The sequence below is a fragment of the Pogoniulus pusillus genome, chromosome 7 (genome assembly GCF_015220805.1).
Source record: "Pogoniulus pusillus isolate bPogPus1 chromosome 7, bPogPus1.pri, whole genome shotgun sequence".
NCBI classification, from domain to species: Eukaryota; Metazoa; Chordata; class Aves; order Piciformes; family Lybiidae; genus Pogoniulus; species Pogoniulus pusillus.
Window position 1 is genome coordinate 28,140,241 of NC_087270.1, and position 18,340 is coordinate 28,158,580.

Consider the following 18,340-nt stretch of genomic DNA (forward strand, 5'->3'; position numbering starts at 1 on the left):
AGTGCCCGTAAATTCGCGTCTTGTCTTGCATTCTGCTCATCTCCTCAAGGCGAGCAAACCTTTAACTTTGGGGTATATCAGTCTCCCCTCCAAATAAAGACATGTCTTCAGAGTCCACTCACTTTAGCCTAAGTTTCAAGCCAGCCTCTGGAGGACTCTAACTCCATTAACTACACAAGCGTCCCAGAATGAGAAGGTCTAAACTTCAGTGCTCCAGAAAGTGCCTGAGCTTAGGTGTGCCTTTCATTTACAAAGGGTGTTCAGCATTGTTCAGAATGTATAGCAGAAATGAGGTCTCAGTTAATGTATCTAAATCACAATGACATCCCTGACTAAAGAAAAAAAATCACCATTTAAAAATCAGGTGTGGCCTCATTACTACAAAACACTGTAAACTGAGATGATGCCATGGTGTTTTGTGAGGCAGAGAGCCATACCACATAAGAATGGGTATCAGGATAAAGTTACTTTAAGGCCAAAATGTACAGAAATGTGAATAGCATAGCCTAATTTTTGGAAGAGACTGTTGAGTTTGGGAGTCCTGAGTGGAGATGTTGATTTTGAAAACATTGGGCACTCATTCTCTGCCAAAGATCAGTTTACAGTTTTCAAAGCAAGGAACTCCAGTAATGCTAAGTGTAAGGTTCTGCTTCATATAAAATCTGTGAACTTAAATTACATGAAAATCTCTTTCAGAGCAACTCTTCATAAGAAAATCTTCGCAACATGTGTGCCTCAGTGATTTGCTTCAGTTCAAAACAAAGTAAATCTTAACTTTATATAGCATCCTTCAGAATTCCCAAGTGCTATCCAAACAGACTAGTGTGCAATTTATAACTACAGATTATGTTCAGAATCCATCCCTGCCTGTAAGGGCAAAATATAGTATGAGTTAAAATTTGGGTGGTACATCACATTGGTACTTTTTTTCCCTTGTCCTGCGAGTCCATATAGTCTTCTGAGGTCACAGCTTTCTTTAATCATTGTGAAACACATGAAAATAACCTGAGCTTTCAGTAGCTCCACTCCTGAACATTCACTGTGTCTTTTTTAGCACAGCATAGAGTTAGATACATATCTTACACAGCGGGCTCCTCTCTTGATTTCATTACTGATTGTGTCAGAATCATAAATTCTTCTACTTTGGTAGAATGTGAGCAGAGGAATGACCTAGAAGACTCTCATGGAGTTTGTGTATGGGATGCAAGACTCCGTTTGGAAGGTCATCATATTCAGACCCTTCAGACTGACGAGTTCTCTCTATGGTCATCCAGGTTCTCTGTGCTTTGATAGCTCCTTCTGTTGAAAGCAGAACAAATGATGTGTGAACAGATTTCTGCCTTTAACTGCCAACTAATCAAGCTACAGTTTGGCAATCTCAAACAGCTGAGAACCTTGCCTCCCGTCAACACAGGGATCAGTCCCATTTTAGACTGTTTAGCCTGTTCCCTCCAATCTGAAGCTATCACTCCAGAAAGCAGTCGGTGAATGAGAGGCCTGTGGTATGTCTGCCAGCCCCATGCCGGTATCTTATATACCTTAAGGCATGAAGTGGTCCCAGATACCCACACTTATGCCCTAAAATTGTTTCCTTAGCATGGAAATAATTTTCAAATCCCAGTAACTTGAAATAATAAAAACCAGACAGAGTAAGAGACAGATATTTAAGCCATCAACCTGCTAGGACAGGCTGTTCTTATGTACGTCCTCAGTATACCAAAGCTTCATTTGATGGAGGTGAATGACTTTGAGCTAGGCAGGGTTTTCTTTGGAAAAGGAGGAAACAAAAGACAGGGTGTTGATAGGTCAAAAAGGGAAAGAATTAGCTCAAAGCTCTCCTTTCTTTCTCTTCCACAATCTTTCCTGCCTACCTCTAAATGATTTGGATGTTTCTTATATGCCATAAACACCAAAAATGCAGCTGAGAATGCCTTTTTCCTCTATACACAAGTACATTTTAACTACTGACATTTTCTCCAGACATAGGTATATTCTCCACTTCTGCCTTGAAACACTGCACCACACTAAGTTCTTTGTGCACCACCCCAGAGAAAAAGTGAAATACAGCAGCTTGTGTGAGCAGGTATTGCTGCGCTACAAAAATAAGATACTGGAGCATGGAATGGTACCATTCAGTTAATAATTCAACATGTTGAGTGTTGTTTTATTTCAGGAATATAGAGGTGGATGTTGGTAGCTAACAGTGTTTTGCCCAGTATGATTAAGAGCTGCTGCTGTTCGCTGCCAACTCAGACCTACCTTAGCACTTCAAGTGCGAGCTTTGTTTCCTTCCGACTTTCTTCGGTGATTGGGTAGAAAAGAAGTATAAACAAACCTAACAGGATAAGGATAGCAGGAACTGCTCCAATGAGGATTTTCAGTGTGAGAATCACATCAGCAGACTGTCTGCATAGCCCTGGCTTGTATCCAGTAAACCTAAACAAACAAAAACAACAATGATGTGCCTATGTCCATAGCAAAAGCTATGTCCAAAGTTCGTCTGAAGACTTAATGCTTTCCCCAACACTCTTCAAGAATCATAGAATCATAGAATCAGAATCAACCAGGTTGGAAGAGACCTCCAAGATCATCCAGGCCAACCTATCACCCAGCGCTATCCAATCAACTAGACCATGGCACTAAGTGCCTCAGCCAGGCTTTTCTTGAAGACCCCCAGGGATGGTGCCTCCACCACCTCCCTGGGCAGCCCATTCCAATGGGAAATCACTCTCTCTGGGAAGAACTTCTTCCTAATATCCAGCCTATACCTACCCTGGCACAACTTGAGACTGTGTCCCCCTGTTCTATTGCTGGTTGCCTGGGAGAAGAGGCCACCTCCCACCTGGCTACAATGCCCCTTCAGGTAGTTGTAGACAGTAATAAGATCACCCCTGAGCCTCCTCTTCTCCAGGCTAAACAGGCCCAGCTCCCTCAACCTCTCCTCATAGGATTGTGCTCCAGGCCCCTCACCAGCTTTGTTGCCCTTCTCTGGACATTTCACGTCTCATTTTTTGGTTCTCACTTTCAGATGTCTGCATTAACTTTGTGTTTTATCATTGTTGTTATTATACAGCATTTAAATACTAAGAGGAGAATGGAATTCCATGTAAGAAAACTGATCTGCTCTGTGTTTCCTACTCTGTAACGTGTTTAGGCTCTGCTTTAAAAACATGCAAGTAATATGACCAATTTCAGCAGCAATAATTAACTTCAATTTAAACACACTTAAGCACTCTTCTCAAGATAGACAAATTTACTCAAGTGCTTAGAGTTAGGTACACAAATTCAGGGCTTCCATGCTCAAAATCTCATTCCCAATTTGTGAAAGAATTTCTTTTCCTCTGAATATGCACCTATGAAAGCTGCAGTTCATTTGGCATCACTTTGTCTTTGGTGTTCTTATGCAGACACCTGCCTTGGCAAATAGCAGGAAGCTAACTAGAAAGCAATTGAAAAGGAGCTAATTGGTGAAGAGTGATTTGTTTGGGGGTGCTAGCAACAAGCACAGAAAACTCTTAAGATCAAAGCATTCAGCCATGCACTGCCAGTTGTTAAGCAGTTCTAGCTGATGTCCCTGAAGCAAACATTCTGGTTAGCAAAACCTAACTCGGACCCAAGGGCTAGACAGTGTTTCAGACACTTTTCCTTATAAGTGTTTTTGGTGTGCAGCAGCAACAGGAAGAAAAGGACCTTTCTTCGAGGTCATGAACAAAAGCACAGCAGGAGGTGGCTGACCACTTTCTCAAACTGACTGTCTAGTCAGAAGAGATGAGACAAAAATAGAAGGACAACACAAAGCATCTTCCAAGCTGATATGGTCTAGATGATAAGCAGAGCTGTGAGAAAGACTCTGTTTGTGACTTGGATCAGTATCCAGTTCCCCAGAACCGTGAAGCAATCAGTGATCCTTTTATGCTGAACAGTCACTAGGTGCCCCTGAAGGCACTCCAGTCCAGGTGAAGACATACAAGCCCATATATACATAGTCCAACCCAGATGAAATGAGGCATGTGCAAAGCAGCAGTACCACTTGTGGTGGATGTTCATTTGCTGAGCTTTCATGTTTAGGTCTTTATTCACACAAGCCACTAAACTTTACCTGAGTAATTTGGAAAGAGGAAAACTAAGGGGAAATCAGGCCTTTCTGAACTGAAGTGTGTTAGGGCAGGCAACTTAATGCTTAGTGGTCTAGCCTAGATAAATAACAATCCTGTCTTTAGTGGTTAGACAGCTGGAGCTGCTGGCACTTTCAGGCCATTGGTCTCCTCAGGGTAAACATAAAGTAACCTCAGAACGCTTTCAGAGTAGACCTACTACATGGGAACACACTGCTACTTACTCCAGGCTTGCTGCAGAAATTCCTAAGCCAATTCCTGCTGATATCTTGGTGAAGAAAACATAAGAAGAATAGAAAATGGTTTCATGTCCTTTTCTATGAGGATTCTGCAGGCGAAAATGATCAACTACGTCAGGCAGCATTGACCTAAAGTTGAGCAAGAAGAAAAACCACACTTTAACCCAAAATCTGTTTTCAAAGTCCAAACTTACTGAAAGAGTACCCCTCCTTCCCTTTTAAGATGGAATTGTAGTCATGCACATGAAAAATCCACTTCAAAAGTCATAGCGCTGGAGAGAAGGGCAAAAAAATCTGTGTAAGAAACAAATGCCCTCGTACCACAAAACAGAAAACCAGCTGAAAAACTATAAAACACTTGCTGGGAGGTGACAGAATTCTCTAGACTGGCTGTCATTCCAATCAGAAGTTGTGATCTTAAAAAAAAGAACAACAAAACTCCACGTTTCTTAAGACTTGGAGGGACTCTGAATCTTTGAACAGTTTCACTCTGGAATAACTCTTTTGACAAGCTAACAACATTTGCAGAAAGCAGTGAGACCTGTGCTTTCTCTGCTGCAGAAAGCCTGAATTTGCTAATGGGGAATCAGAACGGAAGCTGCTCAGATGTCAGTTGTGAATTGACACTTTATTTCCAATATATGTCACAAGCTGCTGTTGGAAAAAAAGAGCTTCTCACCATCTGTGCAGAAAAGCTTATGTAGTGTCTGACAGCTTATTTCAAACTACATTTCCATGAGCATTTGTAGTTTTCAGGGCATTGTACAAATGTGTAACACAAAACAGCTCTCAGCAACCATCTTGCTTTCTGGTCAGTTTGACCTGAATAATAATTACTCCCTTTGGAGAGGAAATGTGCCATTCTACTCATTCTTGAGTGTCCTTTTCACTGTATATTTACAGTCCTCCAACACAAAGGACCTTGGATTCTCAGTTGCTTTTAATTGTATCCTTGTGTTATTTGATCTATAACAGAGGGCTGCTCAAGCAGGGATGCACAGCTTGGCCTTGGCTCATGTTTCCTCTGCTATGTTCTTAATTGCTCAGGATTAATTGATTTATCCAACTTCAGCATTTGTGTAATTCTGTTAGAAATCAGACCTAAGCAACTGATTGACTGTTACCACAAGTTCTATAGCCACTAAGATTGTTGATTCCTCTACATACTGTTATGTAGAAAGACCCGCTGCAGTTATAATAGACATAATCTCTTAACAGCAGGGAAAACAAAGTGATGGCATGGCAAGTAGCCTCAGTTACAAAAAGCAGAAAAAGATTGCTGGAAGAATACATTCTTGCCAAACTCTGCCTCTTTTGGAGGCAGATTCCATGCAATACTGTTTATATGTAATGTAGTCACATACCCCTTCCCCGCTTCAAATGTAAAATTCTCCTACCATGGCAACAGAAGAGATGCAGCAATGCTCAGACCAGAGACAAAAGCTACGAAGTAAGCCAGGATCAGGTTTGGAATGGTCACTAGCATGACTGCAAAAGGGATCATCCACTGAGGAAGAAGAATAAAAAGTATGTGTGAATTAGAGTATGAGCTGCTCGCTGGTACACAGATTGTTCCCTTCAAAATATGGTTGTGTCATAAAACAGTTGATGCACAGCAACATCTAACACTTAGTGGCATTACCAAAGAGCCCTGAGCCAGCCTGTACCTATCCAGAAGGATCAGGGGAAAAACAAGACAAGTGATGTCAGTGCCTGCTCTGTGAGCAGAATTAGGGCTTCAACTGCACCAGTAAATTGAACTGTACCAAAAGCCAGCTTATGAGTCATAAGACCAAATGGCAAACTAAGGCCACATTCACACTCCTAAACACTCACAGTCTCTGAAAGAAGTGTGACCATATAAACACGTTTTGTGAAGAGCCCTTAAGTGGGCCAGTTCCCAAACAGTGCCTGAACACTTCCCAAGACATTCCTGCTGCATTTGTGCAGAGATTCCTCTGCCAGTTTAGCAATGCGTATGAGCAAGCACCAGTTTCTATTCTAGGCCAGTGGACCTGTTTAATTTACTATCAAAGACAAAGCCTGAAACATGATTAGGGGACTGGAGGCCATGGCTTGTGAGGAGAGGCTGAGGAACATGGGGCCAGGAGAGGGGGGACAGGCTCTGCTCACTGCTGCCTGGGATAGGACAAGGAGCAATGGGTGTGAGTTGCAGCAAAAGAGGTTCTGCCTTAACACAAGGGGGAACTTCTTTACTGTAAGAGTCACAAAGCACTGGAACAGGCTCCCCAGAGAGGTTGTGGAGTCTCCTTATCTGGAGACTTTCAAGGCCTATCTGGATGTGTTCTTCTGTGATCTGTGTTAGTATTGTCCTGCTCTGGCAGGGGGTTTGGACTCAATCTCCTTGGGTCTCTTCCTCCAACCCCTGATATCCTGTGATCTCATCACACTCCAAGGGGAGAGGCAGGCTGTCATTTTGAACTGTAAATATCCCATTTTAGAGATCATCTTGAGTTTTGAATGAAGAAGAGATGGCCTGGAGGTGTTCAAGAAAAGACTGGATGAGGCACTTAGTGCCATGGTCTAGTTGACTGGCTAGGGCTGGGTGCTAGGTTGGACTGGATGATCCTGGAGGTCTCTTCCCACCTGGTTGATTCTATGATTCTATGATTCATTTCCATGCCCACTTTAGAACAATTCAGCAATAACCAAAACCGGGAAGGTAGTGTTGTTGAGACCCACTCCACGCAGCCAGGTAACAACTCACACCATTGCACAAGCCACTAAGGGTACCCTCAAACCCAAACATATATGAGATACTCAGAATTTGTTTTCTGTCAGGACTTAAAATCACCAGATTTCTTCAACCTCAACTTGAGGCAATGGGCTTACAGGACTGAAAATGCCCTATTTTTAATGCTGACTTTTAATGCCTGCAGCCCAGCTGTCCTGTACCCATCACATGCTCCATCTCCCACGCCTGCAAACCATGAACCACAGGCACAGCACACGCAGAATCCAGAACCAGGGGCTTATCTACAGGGCTTTTTAATGACGGGGGATTAGCTCAACACTAAGTGTTTCAATCCTCTATACTTGCAGCTTGAGAGTTGGGGGTATGAGAAGAGCTTTCACAGAGAGTGATTCCTCTAAGCACTGCTATTTACAGTTCTGTATGATAAGTGATTCTGGGAGTCTTGGAGTCTAATCCATTATGTTTATGTTTTAAATGCATTTCCCATCAAAGCATTTGCTCCTAACCTAAGGAGGCAGAAAATAACCTTTCCTGCCTGCAATGTTCCTTGCCGACAGATAATCCTTGCATTAGCTCGGTGCCATGGCAAAATCATGGTTTCACCACAAGAGAGCACTCCAGCAATGCAAGATTTCATGTTGCCTATAAGCAATTTTATGCCTGCCTTATGCTCCGCATAAGGAAAGCTCTTAAACAAAATTCTAGATCGATAACAATAATCATTGTCACTGTAATTTTTCTTCTGAAAGAGAAGCACAATTTGCAAGACCGGAGCTACAATGCCTTAAAATCTCACTCATGCAGTGGTAGTGCAACCTTGGGGACAGTGTTCCTGCTGCAATAAACAGCTTATGCATCTCCTTTTCTACTTGTAAAGCAAATACTCCATTAGTGGCACCCTGCTCCCTAGCCACAGGGCTGCTGCCCTCTGAGTCGCAGACTATATCTGGCAGTTATCACCTGTCTTCCATCCACTCCCTAGCAGCCCTATGGAAGGAAACATACTGGGATGCTAAAGCTGTGACTGGCCTGTGCATCAGCACATTCTGAAGGGCAAATCAGGAAATGATGTCACCCAGATTTGAGTGGAAGTGGTGATGGGAATGTGGAAAAGGGGCTGCACAGCCAGGATGCATCAAAGGGCTTGCCACTGTGCTGCACATCACTGAGAGATGGCAAGTAAACAATTGCATGTGTGGGGAGGTGAAAAGATTTGGGGAGGGCAGAACAGGCAGTATAAATGAACATAGCTCAGGGAAGCAGAACCAAGTGAACAGAAAAGAATAATCTCTAGCCTGTACACCAACTTTGTCATGGGAAGAAGGATGTCAAGAATCTTGCTTGAGTATGACCCTGTACTTCCAGAAAGTCTTGGCTTTACAATTCTAGGAAGTTTAGGTAGTTAGTACTTAGACTCCTGATCATCTCTTGTGGAGAATAGAGTTTTAAAAGAGCAATATGAGTAGAAGAAAGCCAAGATTCTTGGTGCTTATCTACCTACCCTGTCTTCAAGAAAAGCCTGGATGAGGCACTTAGTGCCATGGTCTAGTTGACTGGATAGGGCTGGGGGATAGGTTGGACTGGATGATCTTGGAGGTCTCTTCCAAATTGGTTGATTCTATGATTCTGTACTCTGTCAGGGGTCTCTTTAACAGAAATAAAACAGTCTGGAGCACTATGAAAAGTTTTTCAGCAAGCTAAATTTCAAATTACATGGAATGTTTTGGGCTAGAAGGGATCTTAAAGATCATCTAGTTCCAATCTCCCTGCCATGGGCAGAGACACCTTCTATGAGACTAGGTTGCTCAAGGCCCCATCCAACACTTTCATCTTCACCCTGAAAGTTTTGGTGGGGTTCATTTGTTTGTTTTGAGGAAAGAGCAAAACAAAACCCACCCAAACCCTTTGTTTTCTCCCCTGTCTCCTTTAGGAGAGATCATTGCCCAGTGACAACCATCGGGCAGACATAAAATTCACAATGAAATTTCACAATGAAAGATTACTGATTAGCTGTACAGATCACACAAGGTGGTAGCATAGGAAGCCCCTGTGATGCATTGCCAGACACAAAATCCATCCCTAAGCATACACTGAGTCCCTTGAGAGATGTCTATAAGGTGAAATAGGGAGGTGGCTTTTTTTCCAATCCAGCCCCCACTTAGACCATAATACAGTCAAGTAACTCAACTGTAAAATTAAGTTAAACCATGTTTACAGAAGTGCTGACAGGCTTTCCAGTCATGTTAACTTAAATTTATAGAGTGAAGTTGGATGAAGAAAGCATTTTTCATAGCCAAGTAGACAGAGGAGGAGATTTCCTGAGGAGGAAATCTGCATTTGCTGTTCCAGTCAATGGTCCAATCCTGCTTTCAGCAATTCCCTTTGCTCAAGTAGTATAAACAAAAAAATGACGATGGGACTTAGATTCCAGATGCCTACTTCAAAACACATAATCATAGAATCAACCAGGTTGGAAGAGACCTCCAAGATCATCCAGTCCAACCTAGCACCCAGCCCTAGCCAGTCATGCAGATCATGGCACTAATGTATCATCCAATCTTTTCTTGAACACCTCCAGGGATGTGGACTCCACCACCTCCCTGGGCAGCCCATTCCAATGCCAATCACTCTCTCTGCCAACAACTTCCTCCTAACATCCAGCCTATGCTTCCCCCAGCACAACTTGAGACTGTGTCCCCTTGTTCTGTTGCTGGCTGCCTGGCAGAAGAGACCAACCCCAGCTGGTATATTTGGAATATGGGTTTTTAAGTCGCTTCTGATTCTTTGGCAGTCATTCCAACACACCGATTTGGATCCCAAAAGTTACACCTGTCCCATTATATTCAACAATGAATGTTGTCATTGCTGGTCACCAGACCTACATTTTTTCACTCTTGTTCAGATTTTAACATAGAGCTTCAGGCTGAATTTTCCAAGTGCTCATGCTTTGTTGCGCGCAAGGCAGACAAATTTTCTTTCCTCTTTCATAAGTAATTGAAGGTAAACAGGGGGAAAATGGGGAGGAACAGGCCTATACAATGACACACTGATGATGATGACAGAAAATTGCTGCTGTCTGCACTGAGTGAAGGACTTAACCCATCAGAGACAAGGGCAGGCTTGCTGAGCTGGCTTTGGAGAGCTGTGCCAACGTCAGGTTTCTGTTCTCAGGTAGGTCACCTAACTCCTTTACTTCACTAATAACTGTCCATCTCTGTCCAGAGGGATGTGGGCACTCCTGCTTTCTTAGGTTTCTAGAGGAGGACATGTCACAGGCTTCTCTTTCTTCCTCTGTGACGGAATTACTGACATAGAATCATAGAATCAACCAGGTTGGAAGAGACCTCCAAGCTCATCCAGTCCAACCTAGCACCCAGCCCTATCCAGTCAACCAGACCATGGCACTAAGTGCCTCATCCAGGCTTTTCTTGAAGACTCCCAGGGACGGTGCCTCCACCACCTCCCTGGGCAGCCCATTCCAATGGGAAATCACTCTACCTCAGCACTATATTCAAGAAAAAAGCAAGCCTTGTGCAGCAGATAACTTGTCAACCAGAGGCAACACCAACCTGACTTTATCAGACCTCACTGGGGTTCACTTCTGACAACAACTGAATGCAGATCTTGCGTAAGATCCTTTAAAAACCCCAGGAACCTGCCCTCAGTGGCAATCCATTTTTCCAAGGTTCCTTTTGGAAACTTGGAATCTGTCTGAAATTTGCTATTACAATTGAAAACAAACTCTGGAACCGCGCAGATTTCCCGTAGCTCGGGGTTATAAGCACTCAAAAGAGCCCCTGATGTGGCTCCAGCTGTCCAAGCGAGTGAGCACAAGGAGATTTTTCTCTCAGACCGTTTGCTTACCGAAATCCCACATGCTGCACACTTCTTGCCAAATTTCTGCAGGAACTTCTGCCAGAAGGGAACGCTCACAGCTGCTGATACCTGCAATTGACAAAAGTCCCCTCTATGTGCTGTGCTCACTGCCACTGTCTCCTTCAGCTGCAGAGAACAAAGATCTGTTTTCCTGTGACATCGTGGCCCGAAAGGAAGGTGAACTTGCAGATTCCTGCTTCTCCTCACGCTTAGAGCAATTGTTTTCTTAAATTCACTATTGTGTATCACAAATAAAAGCTATCCTTGAGAGGTTTTCCCACAGCAGTTAAAACTATAGCCCACACAGCCAACAAAGCTCAATCATGCTGCACATTTGTGTTAATGTCTTTTGCCTCGTTATCTGAACTTGGCAAATAAGTGAATGAAGCTCTACCTCCTCGTACAGGAAACAAAATGAAGTGCAAGATACAGTTTTCCTAAGACATACTCAGCTACATGTATATCCTGTAAGACAAACAGTTGCTAACAGTCAGCATCACCATTTCACATGCAGTAATACCTCACTTGGTAGCAGCAACAACCACACGCAACACAGAGCAATTCACTGAAGCATTGCTACTGATGGTGGTCCTACAACTGAACTAAATTCAAGTGTCATCTCACTGTTAACAGTTAAATGTCATTCTTTATTGACTTTATTGCCTTGTGACTCTATTCTTGGTGCCCATTACTTGCAGACCCTAAGATAACCAAGTCGTCCCTTGCTCTTTTAATCACAGGAACATACCTGTCTTATAATATGGGAAAGGAAGAATCAACAAGGAGAAGAGGGGTGGGAGAGTATGACCAAGATGTGGAACTCAAGTTACTCTTGGAAGGTTCCACAAAGCCTCTGTGCCAAATGTGTCAGAAATCATGCAATGGCTTCCCAGAAAATGACTGCTGCAATATTCTATATGGATATATATATATATTCTATATGGAGACATATATATATTCTATATGGAGACATATATATATATATCCATATATATATATATATATATACTCCCCAAAGCATTTAAAAGGCACAGTAGATGCACACCCCAGTAATTATGCAACATTAAGTGTTCTACTTTTGTTAACAGGGCTTCTGCCAAAAGGATGAATGTGACAGTTTTCAACTAATACTTATTGTATTAATGAAGTAGATCATGCAGTACAGGATCAATGTGTAACTGAGCTATAACTATCACCTAAGAAAGCAGAATTCTACCTCTGCATGTTGAGCAAAAAAAGGCCTTGTAAAAGGATCTTTTTTTTAATCACACTGCCAAATGCTCTAGAGAAGAATCTTCAGCTCTCTGGATATTTTAAATATTTATCCTTGCAAGCTGCACAGTCCAGACAGCTCATCTGTATGAATACACAAATTAAAGTTGTTTAATTTTCAGTCTATCAGGCTGGGGAAAGGGAAAAAGGAGCTAAAATTCTAGACCTCCTTCTGGCAGCAGCTTTTGCCCTTTTTAGGGAAGTGACATACAGATAAAATGAATCAGTACAACAAAGAAAGAATTAAAAGCTCTAAAGCATTAATTTTTTAGAAGTACAGTAGGGAACATCAATTTTATTTCACACAAGCAAAACAAAAGATTGTGTAGCTTCTCAGCAGCTTTGTCTGGACAACAAACACCTCTTGGTTTCTGTTATTTTGTGCAAAAAAAAACCAGCCAACCAAAAAAACCCAAACCAAACACACACAAAAAAAAACCCCAAGCAAACAAACAAAACCCACGAACAAAATAAACCCCAAAAAAATCAAACCAACCAACCTCAAAATCCCCACCCCAAAAACCAGTGAGAACCAGCTATCAAATAGAAATACAGGAGAGAAGCACAACTCACCAAGATGGTCACCACCAAATACTGGAAGTGATTCCGAAGATCAGCAGCATGAGTACAGAAAAGAACAAAGTTGCCCTGCTCCAGCTGTTGAATTGAAAACATTTGGTGACCACCAAAAAGGAAGAGGAAAAATTTAAACTTAAAAAAATGGCAAGAAAGAAGTAAACCATGAATGTAATACAGCATGAAAATGACCATGACAGAAACTGCCTTATGAGAGGATCCTAATTCTGGCTTTATTTCCTATATTGCAATTTTCTTCCATTATGTTTACAGAATCAGAGAATCATAGAATCAACCAGGTTGGAAGAGACCTCCAAGATCATCCAGTCCAACCTAGCACCCAGCCCTAGCCAGTCAATCAGACCATGGCACTAAGTGCCTCAGCCAGGCTTTTCTTGAAGACCCCCAGGGACGGTGCCTCCACCACCTCCCTGGGCAGCCCATTCCAATGGGAAATCACTCTCTCTGGGAAGAACTTCTTCCTAACATCCAGCCTATACCTACCCTGGCACAACTTGAGACTGTGTCCCCTTGTTCTATTGCTGGTTGCCTGGGAGAAGAGGCCACCCCCCACTTGGCTACAATGTCCCTTCAGGTAGTTGTAGACAGCAATAAGATCACCCCTGAGCCTCCTCTTCTCCAGGCTAAACAGGCCCAGCTCCCTCAACCTCTCCTCATAGGATTTGTGTTCCAGGCCCCTCACCAGCTTCGTTGCCCTTCTCTGGACATGTTCCAGCACCTCAACATCCTCCTTGAATTGAGGGGCCCAGAACTGGACACAGCACTCAAGGTGTGGCCTGACCAGTGCTGAGTACAGGGGAAGAATAACCTCCCTTGACCTACTGGCCACACTGCTCCTGATGCAGGCCAGGATGCCATTGGCTCTCTTGGCCACCTGGGCACACTGCTGGCTCATCTTCAGCCTACTATCTACCAGTACCCCCAGGTCTCTTTCTTCCTGCCTGCTCTCCAGCCACTCAGTCCCCAGCCTATAGCACTGCTTGGGGTTGTTGTGGCCAAAGTGCAGAACCCTGCACTTGGCCTTGTTAAATCTCATCCCATTGGCCTCTGCCCACCCATCCAGCCTGTCCAGGTCCCTCTGCAGGGCTCTCCTACCTTCCAACAGATCAACACCTGCTCCTAGCTTGGTGTCACCTGCAAACTTACTGATGCTGGACTCAATCCCCTCGTCCAGGTCATCAATAAAGATATTGAACAGGACTGGGCCCGCAGACTAGTGCAAGAAATTGCACTTCCTTTTCCATAGCAATGCCATAAATCTTTCACCAGATGCCCTAACTCCAAAACAAATTACTCTTCCTCTTAGTTACACTCATGCCAACTTCCTGCAGTAAAGCAGATAACTTGTTAGTTCTGATACAGCCTTGGCCATGGAGTGTGGCTTTAGGTCAGATATCTCCCTAAATCTGAGTGCTCATAGAATATATCTGGTTGGAAGAGACCCCAAAGATCATCCAGTCCAATCCTTGACTGAAGGATCAACACTAAATGGTGTTGCTGCAAAGAATGTGAAGCTTTAGCTGCAGTGTGTTATACTGATAGGTGCAGCTGTTGTCACCACGATATTGTAGAACTCATGGTGAGGTTCCCAACACCACAATATAATTCAGGCCCAGCTTCAGCAAATCTGCAGAAGTGGAATGACAAGGAGGATTCATATCTCAGTAGCATGGTCAACTCTTGCTCTTTTATGATCTTGTAGATTCTAAGTGGCCAATCATCTGCATACAAATTGGGATAAAGTCATATCCCTTCTCCACTGCCATCAAATCCTTCCCTACCTTGTGTCCTGGTTTTTACTGCCTTCATTTCAGAAGAAAATTATCACACTCTGGGGTTATGGTATCTTCACCTGCCTCTTCCTTTGTTCAGTAGTAATCCACTCACTAAATTCCATTATGTTAACCTTCCTCCCTTGAATAACAACAGCAAGAGTTTTTCATGCTATGCTAATTGAACTGGAGCAATACAGCTTCCAGGTTCTGCCTCCCCTCACACCTTCCCTTGATTCTGTACAAATAGGAAAATAAAGAGAGGTGGGATGACAGAAGATCTTTTCACCTCTGGGTGTGGTCAGCAAGTAGTTGGCTCCAGTAACTAAAGGTGTGCTGTACCTTACTGACCGAATGGATTCTGGAAGGATCTGGACCATAAGACCTTTCATCTTCTCACTGTCTCTGTTGTTGCTCTGAGTTCCTGAAGCTCCCTGATGTAAATCAAAAAGCTTCTTCAATTGTTTCTCCTCATTGGGTCTCCCAACAAAGACTAACAGGTGCTACAAAGAACAGGCTGCTAACTGTGCCTATCTCCAGGCCAACCTGAGACTTCAATGCTTTCTTAGCAAATGGACTTCTAAATTGTCCTGCCAAGGAACTTCATAACTCACCAGGAGGGATGGTGAACATAGTTCTGCTCTCTTACATGCCCTGTTCTTGCCCTCATGTGACTAAGAATGTGTCAACCAAAATGTGACCATTATTTGCATTTTCAAAATGAAGATAACTTCAGCTAATACGTGCAGGTTCACATCTGAACATTGCTCAGAATTCAAGCTTTAAAACACCTGCTGGACTATGAGGAGTGAGGATTTCTTACTGAGTGGCTCCAAGTTTTTCTACAGCTTCCCTCTACGGGAGGACATACTGCATCCTTTTTCAGAGCTGCACTCCACCGCAGGTCCTCATTTGAAAATTAACTTTGTACAGCTCTGAGACAAGATCTCCTGCACCTGAGCATCCTCCTACTGTGACCTAGTGCCTGCCATCACAAAAGACTCTAAGAACCAGTTCAGGCACCGAGAACAGTCACCTATGCAAAGGAAAGAGGCAGTGGGTTTAAAGAGGAACACGCTATAGAAAACAACAGACAGAAGAGAAGAAACATTCTCTAAGCAACTGAAACCACAAAAGACTGTAGATGGATAACATACAATAACCTGATCTGGGTCACTAGGACTAATTCTTCACCTTTTTAGGCAAGGAAAAAAAAAAAGGTAAAAAGAAGGGGGGGAAAAGCCATCTTTAAATAGTCATGAGTTTGGTTTTGCTTCTCCTTAGAAAGAACCATCTCCAGCCATACAGAACACTTGGCACCAAAAAAAGGCTCTGGTTCCCTACTGATTTGCAGGGGGAGTCACCACCTCCTAGATCACCACCTCCTAGATCACCACCTCCCATCACCAGCTAAAGATTATTTGTATTTTGGCTGATGCAGGGACTAGAGAGAGTGCAACACACAGACTTAGAGGCTCTGAAGTTACCTGAACTGCTGTCGAGATGAGAAGAAACGAAGCTGTAAGCTTCACATATGGACCATGTTGCATGGTGAGTCCAAGCCCCTTACAAAAAGGGATTGCTCTGTCAGAGTTTAAGGCATAAGGATCTAAGAGAAGCAGAATACTTAAAATAACAATCTTTTCCAGAGGTGAATGTGAAGTAATGAATATTAAATCTAGGCACATTTAAATAGATCTTACCATCTTTTTCCTTCACTCCAAGAAAAAGAATGACAATTCCAAGAAGATACACACCTCCTATGACCCCTGCTGCAATCATATAAACTCTTGCCTTCGAAAAGAAACAAAAAAAAGACCTATTTGAAACGGTGACAGGAGAGTGCCAAGTCATTATGCAAATTTCAGTCTCTTTCTGATGAGTCATTTGAAAATAAAGAAATGCCCAACTACATGCAGCCAACTGTCTGTCTTCTACCTCTGAAAAACGTTCACTCTTGCAGTTCATTTATAAACAACACCTACTTCAGGATAAACCCAGGGCACAAAAGTATGTATTTCTTGGGAGGGGAAAAAAAAATAAGCTGTGAACAAAAGGGCTACTGTGTTGACAACCTAAAGGTTCTAAAAATGTGCTTATGTTGAGACTAGCTGCAGACATATACAGTCATCTATCAAAACCATCCAGCTTCCACGCAGAGATTTTAACTTGTAGTAAATCTAGCTGATCTAGCTACACAGACTGCAATCTGTATCTTCATGCTGGGTGGGAAAGGCCTCGGTAGTGCTGTAGACAAAATTACTACAGTTAATGCATTTATGCATCAGCAGAGTAAATTTTTTCCTTTAGGCTCTAATGAAATGTAGAATCCACACTTTCATGCCAATGTTTTGACAGCCTGGCAGCTTGAACACTTGTTTTCCCAAGCAAATTCAGAAACCACAGAGTGGTTTGGATTGGAAGGGACCTTGAAAGATCACCTAGTTCCAACACCCCTGTGACGGGCAGGGACACCTCCTACTAGATCCGCATCCACAAAACCAACGTGGCTTTGAACCCTACCACAGATGGAGCCTCCACAACTTCTCTGGGCAACCTGTTCTTGTGCCTCACCGCCCTCCTGGTCAAGAATTGCTTCCTAATGCCTAATTTAAATCTAGTTCCTTGCGTTTTAAAGCTCACCCCATCACTACATCCCTTTGTAAAAAGTCCCTCTCCAGCTATCCTGCATGCCCCTTTGAATACTGGAAGGCTGCTATTAGACCTTCCTGGAGCCTTCTCATCTCCAGGCTAAATGAGCCCAACTCTCTCAGCTTGTTTCCATAGAAGAGATGCTCCAGCTTTCTGATGATCTTCATGGCCCTTCTCTGGACTACTCTAATGGTACTAAACCCTTACTTCCTATTAACCAGGGCAACAAAGCCTCCAGGGATACCTGCCACACCATCAGATCACAGAGTTTCATACTCTGATTACGCTGACTCTGGAATAGAACTTTAAAACAACATTTTGCTTTAGTACTCAGCACTAATTGATTTAACATTGTGTTTTCAAAGGTGAAATGAGTGCCAGCTACAGAGCTTTATGACACAATGACTGTTTGATAGGATAACTGAATTGTGAATTATCAGCTGTGATTTGCAAACGAAACGATCACACATCCAGGAAGCAGTTAGTAAACAGGCATGCAACTACAGAATGTGCTCCCAAATATAAAGTCTCTTAGTATAGACACAAAGGTAGTCAGGTGAACCATCTAAGTACAGGCAATTTTCAAGAGAATGGGTTTAGTTAAGACAGTTACACTTCAGAAGGGGGCATGGTGAAATAAAGGAACACAGGACTATTCTTTATATGAGATAAAGGTTTGGGTTTCGTTGTTTGGGGTTTTTTTTATACCAGAGCTATAAATTAAGTCACAGAGTATTTTTATACCATTGGTTATGACTTGCACAGACTACAGGCTGCACTACTGTAGTTGGCCTTAAGTGACTTCACGTATTGCAGCCTGAAAAGCAGCCTAGCCAGGAAAGTTAAACAAAAGGAGAGGAACAGGACTCCACCATGAATTTTGTATTTCTTATTGATTTTGTGCATGAAGCAATTGAACTAAGTGTTTTCTTTAACAAGTTTATTGTTAAGGGTAATTTGAGCTTGGACTATTGAAGGTATTCATAAGTGGGCCAAATAAAGTTCTCTGACCCTAAACAAAACTCATCAGCTCATCTATGAACTGTATCAATATCTATGCTTAGATTTCAGCAGGAAAGATCTACTCCTAAGCTCACAGCA

The 18,340-nt window shown here is 42.9% G+C and overlaps 1 protein-coding gene across 1 annotated transcript in view; it reads right to left on the reverse strand.

The window, feature by feature from the left end:
- Positions 1 to 395: 395 nt before the first annotated feature.
- Positions 396 to 18,340, reverse strand: part of MFSD2B (MFSD2 lysolipid transporter B, sphingolipid) — a 42,506-nt gene continuing 24,561 nt past the window's right edge. Inside the window, exons 7-14 of the mRNA XM_064146371.1 lie at positions 16,291 to 16,381; positions 16,075 to 16,196; positions 12,792 to 12,875; positions 10,935 to 11,015; positions 5,752 to 5,861; positions 4,340 to 4,483; positions 2,260 to 2,436; positions 396 to 1,299 (exon numbers count right to left, since the gene is read on the reverse strand). Coding sequence (XP_064002441.1) covers positions 1,242 to 1,299; positions 2,260 to 2,436; positions 4,340 to 4,483; positions 5,752 to 5,861; positions 10,935 to 11,015; positions 12,792 to 12,875; positions 16,075 to 16,196; positions 16,291 to 16,381 — 867 coding nt within the window. The 3' untranslated portion in view covers positions 396 to 1,241. The remainder of the gene's footprint in view (positions 1,300 to 2,259; positions 2,437 to 4,339; positions 4,484 to 5,751; positions 5,862 to 10,934; positions 11,016 to 12,791; positions 12,876 to 16,074; positions 16,197 to 16,290; positions 16,382 to 18,340) is intronic.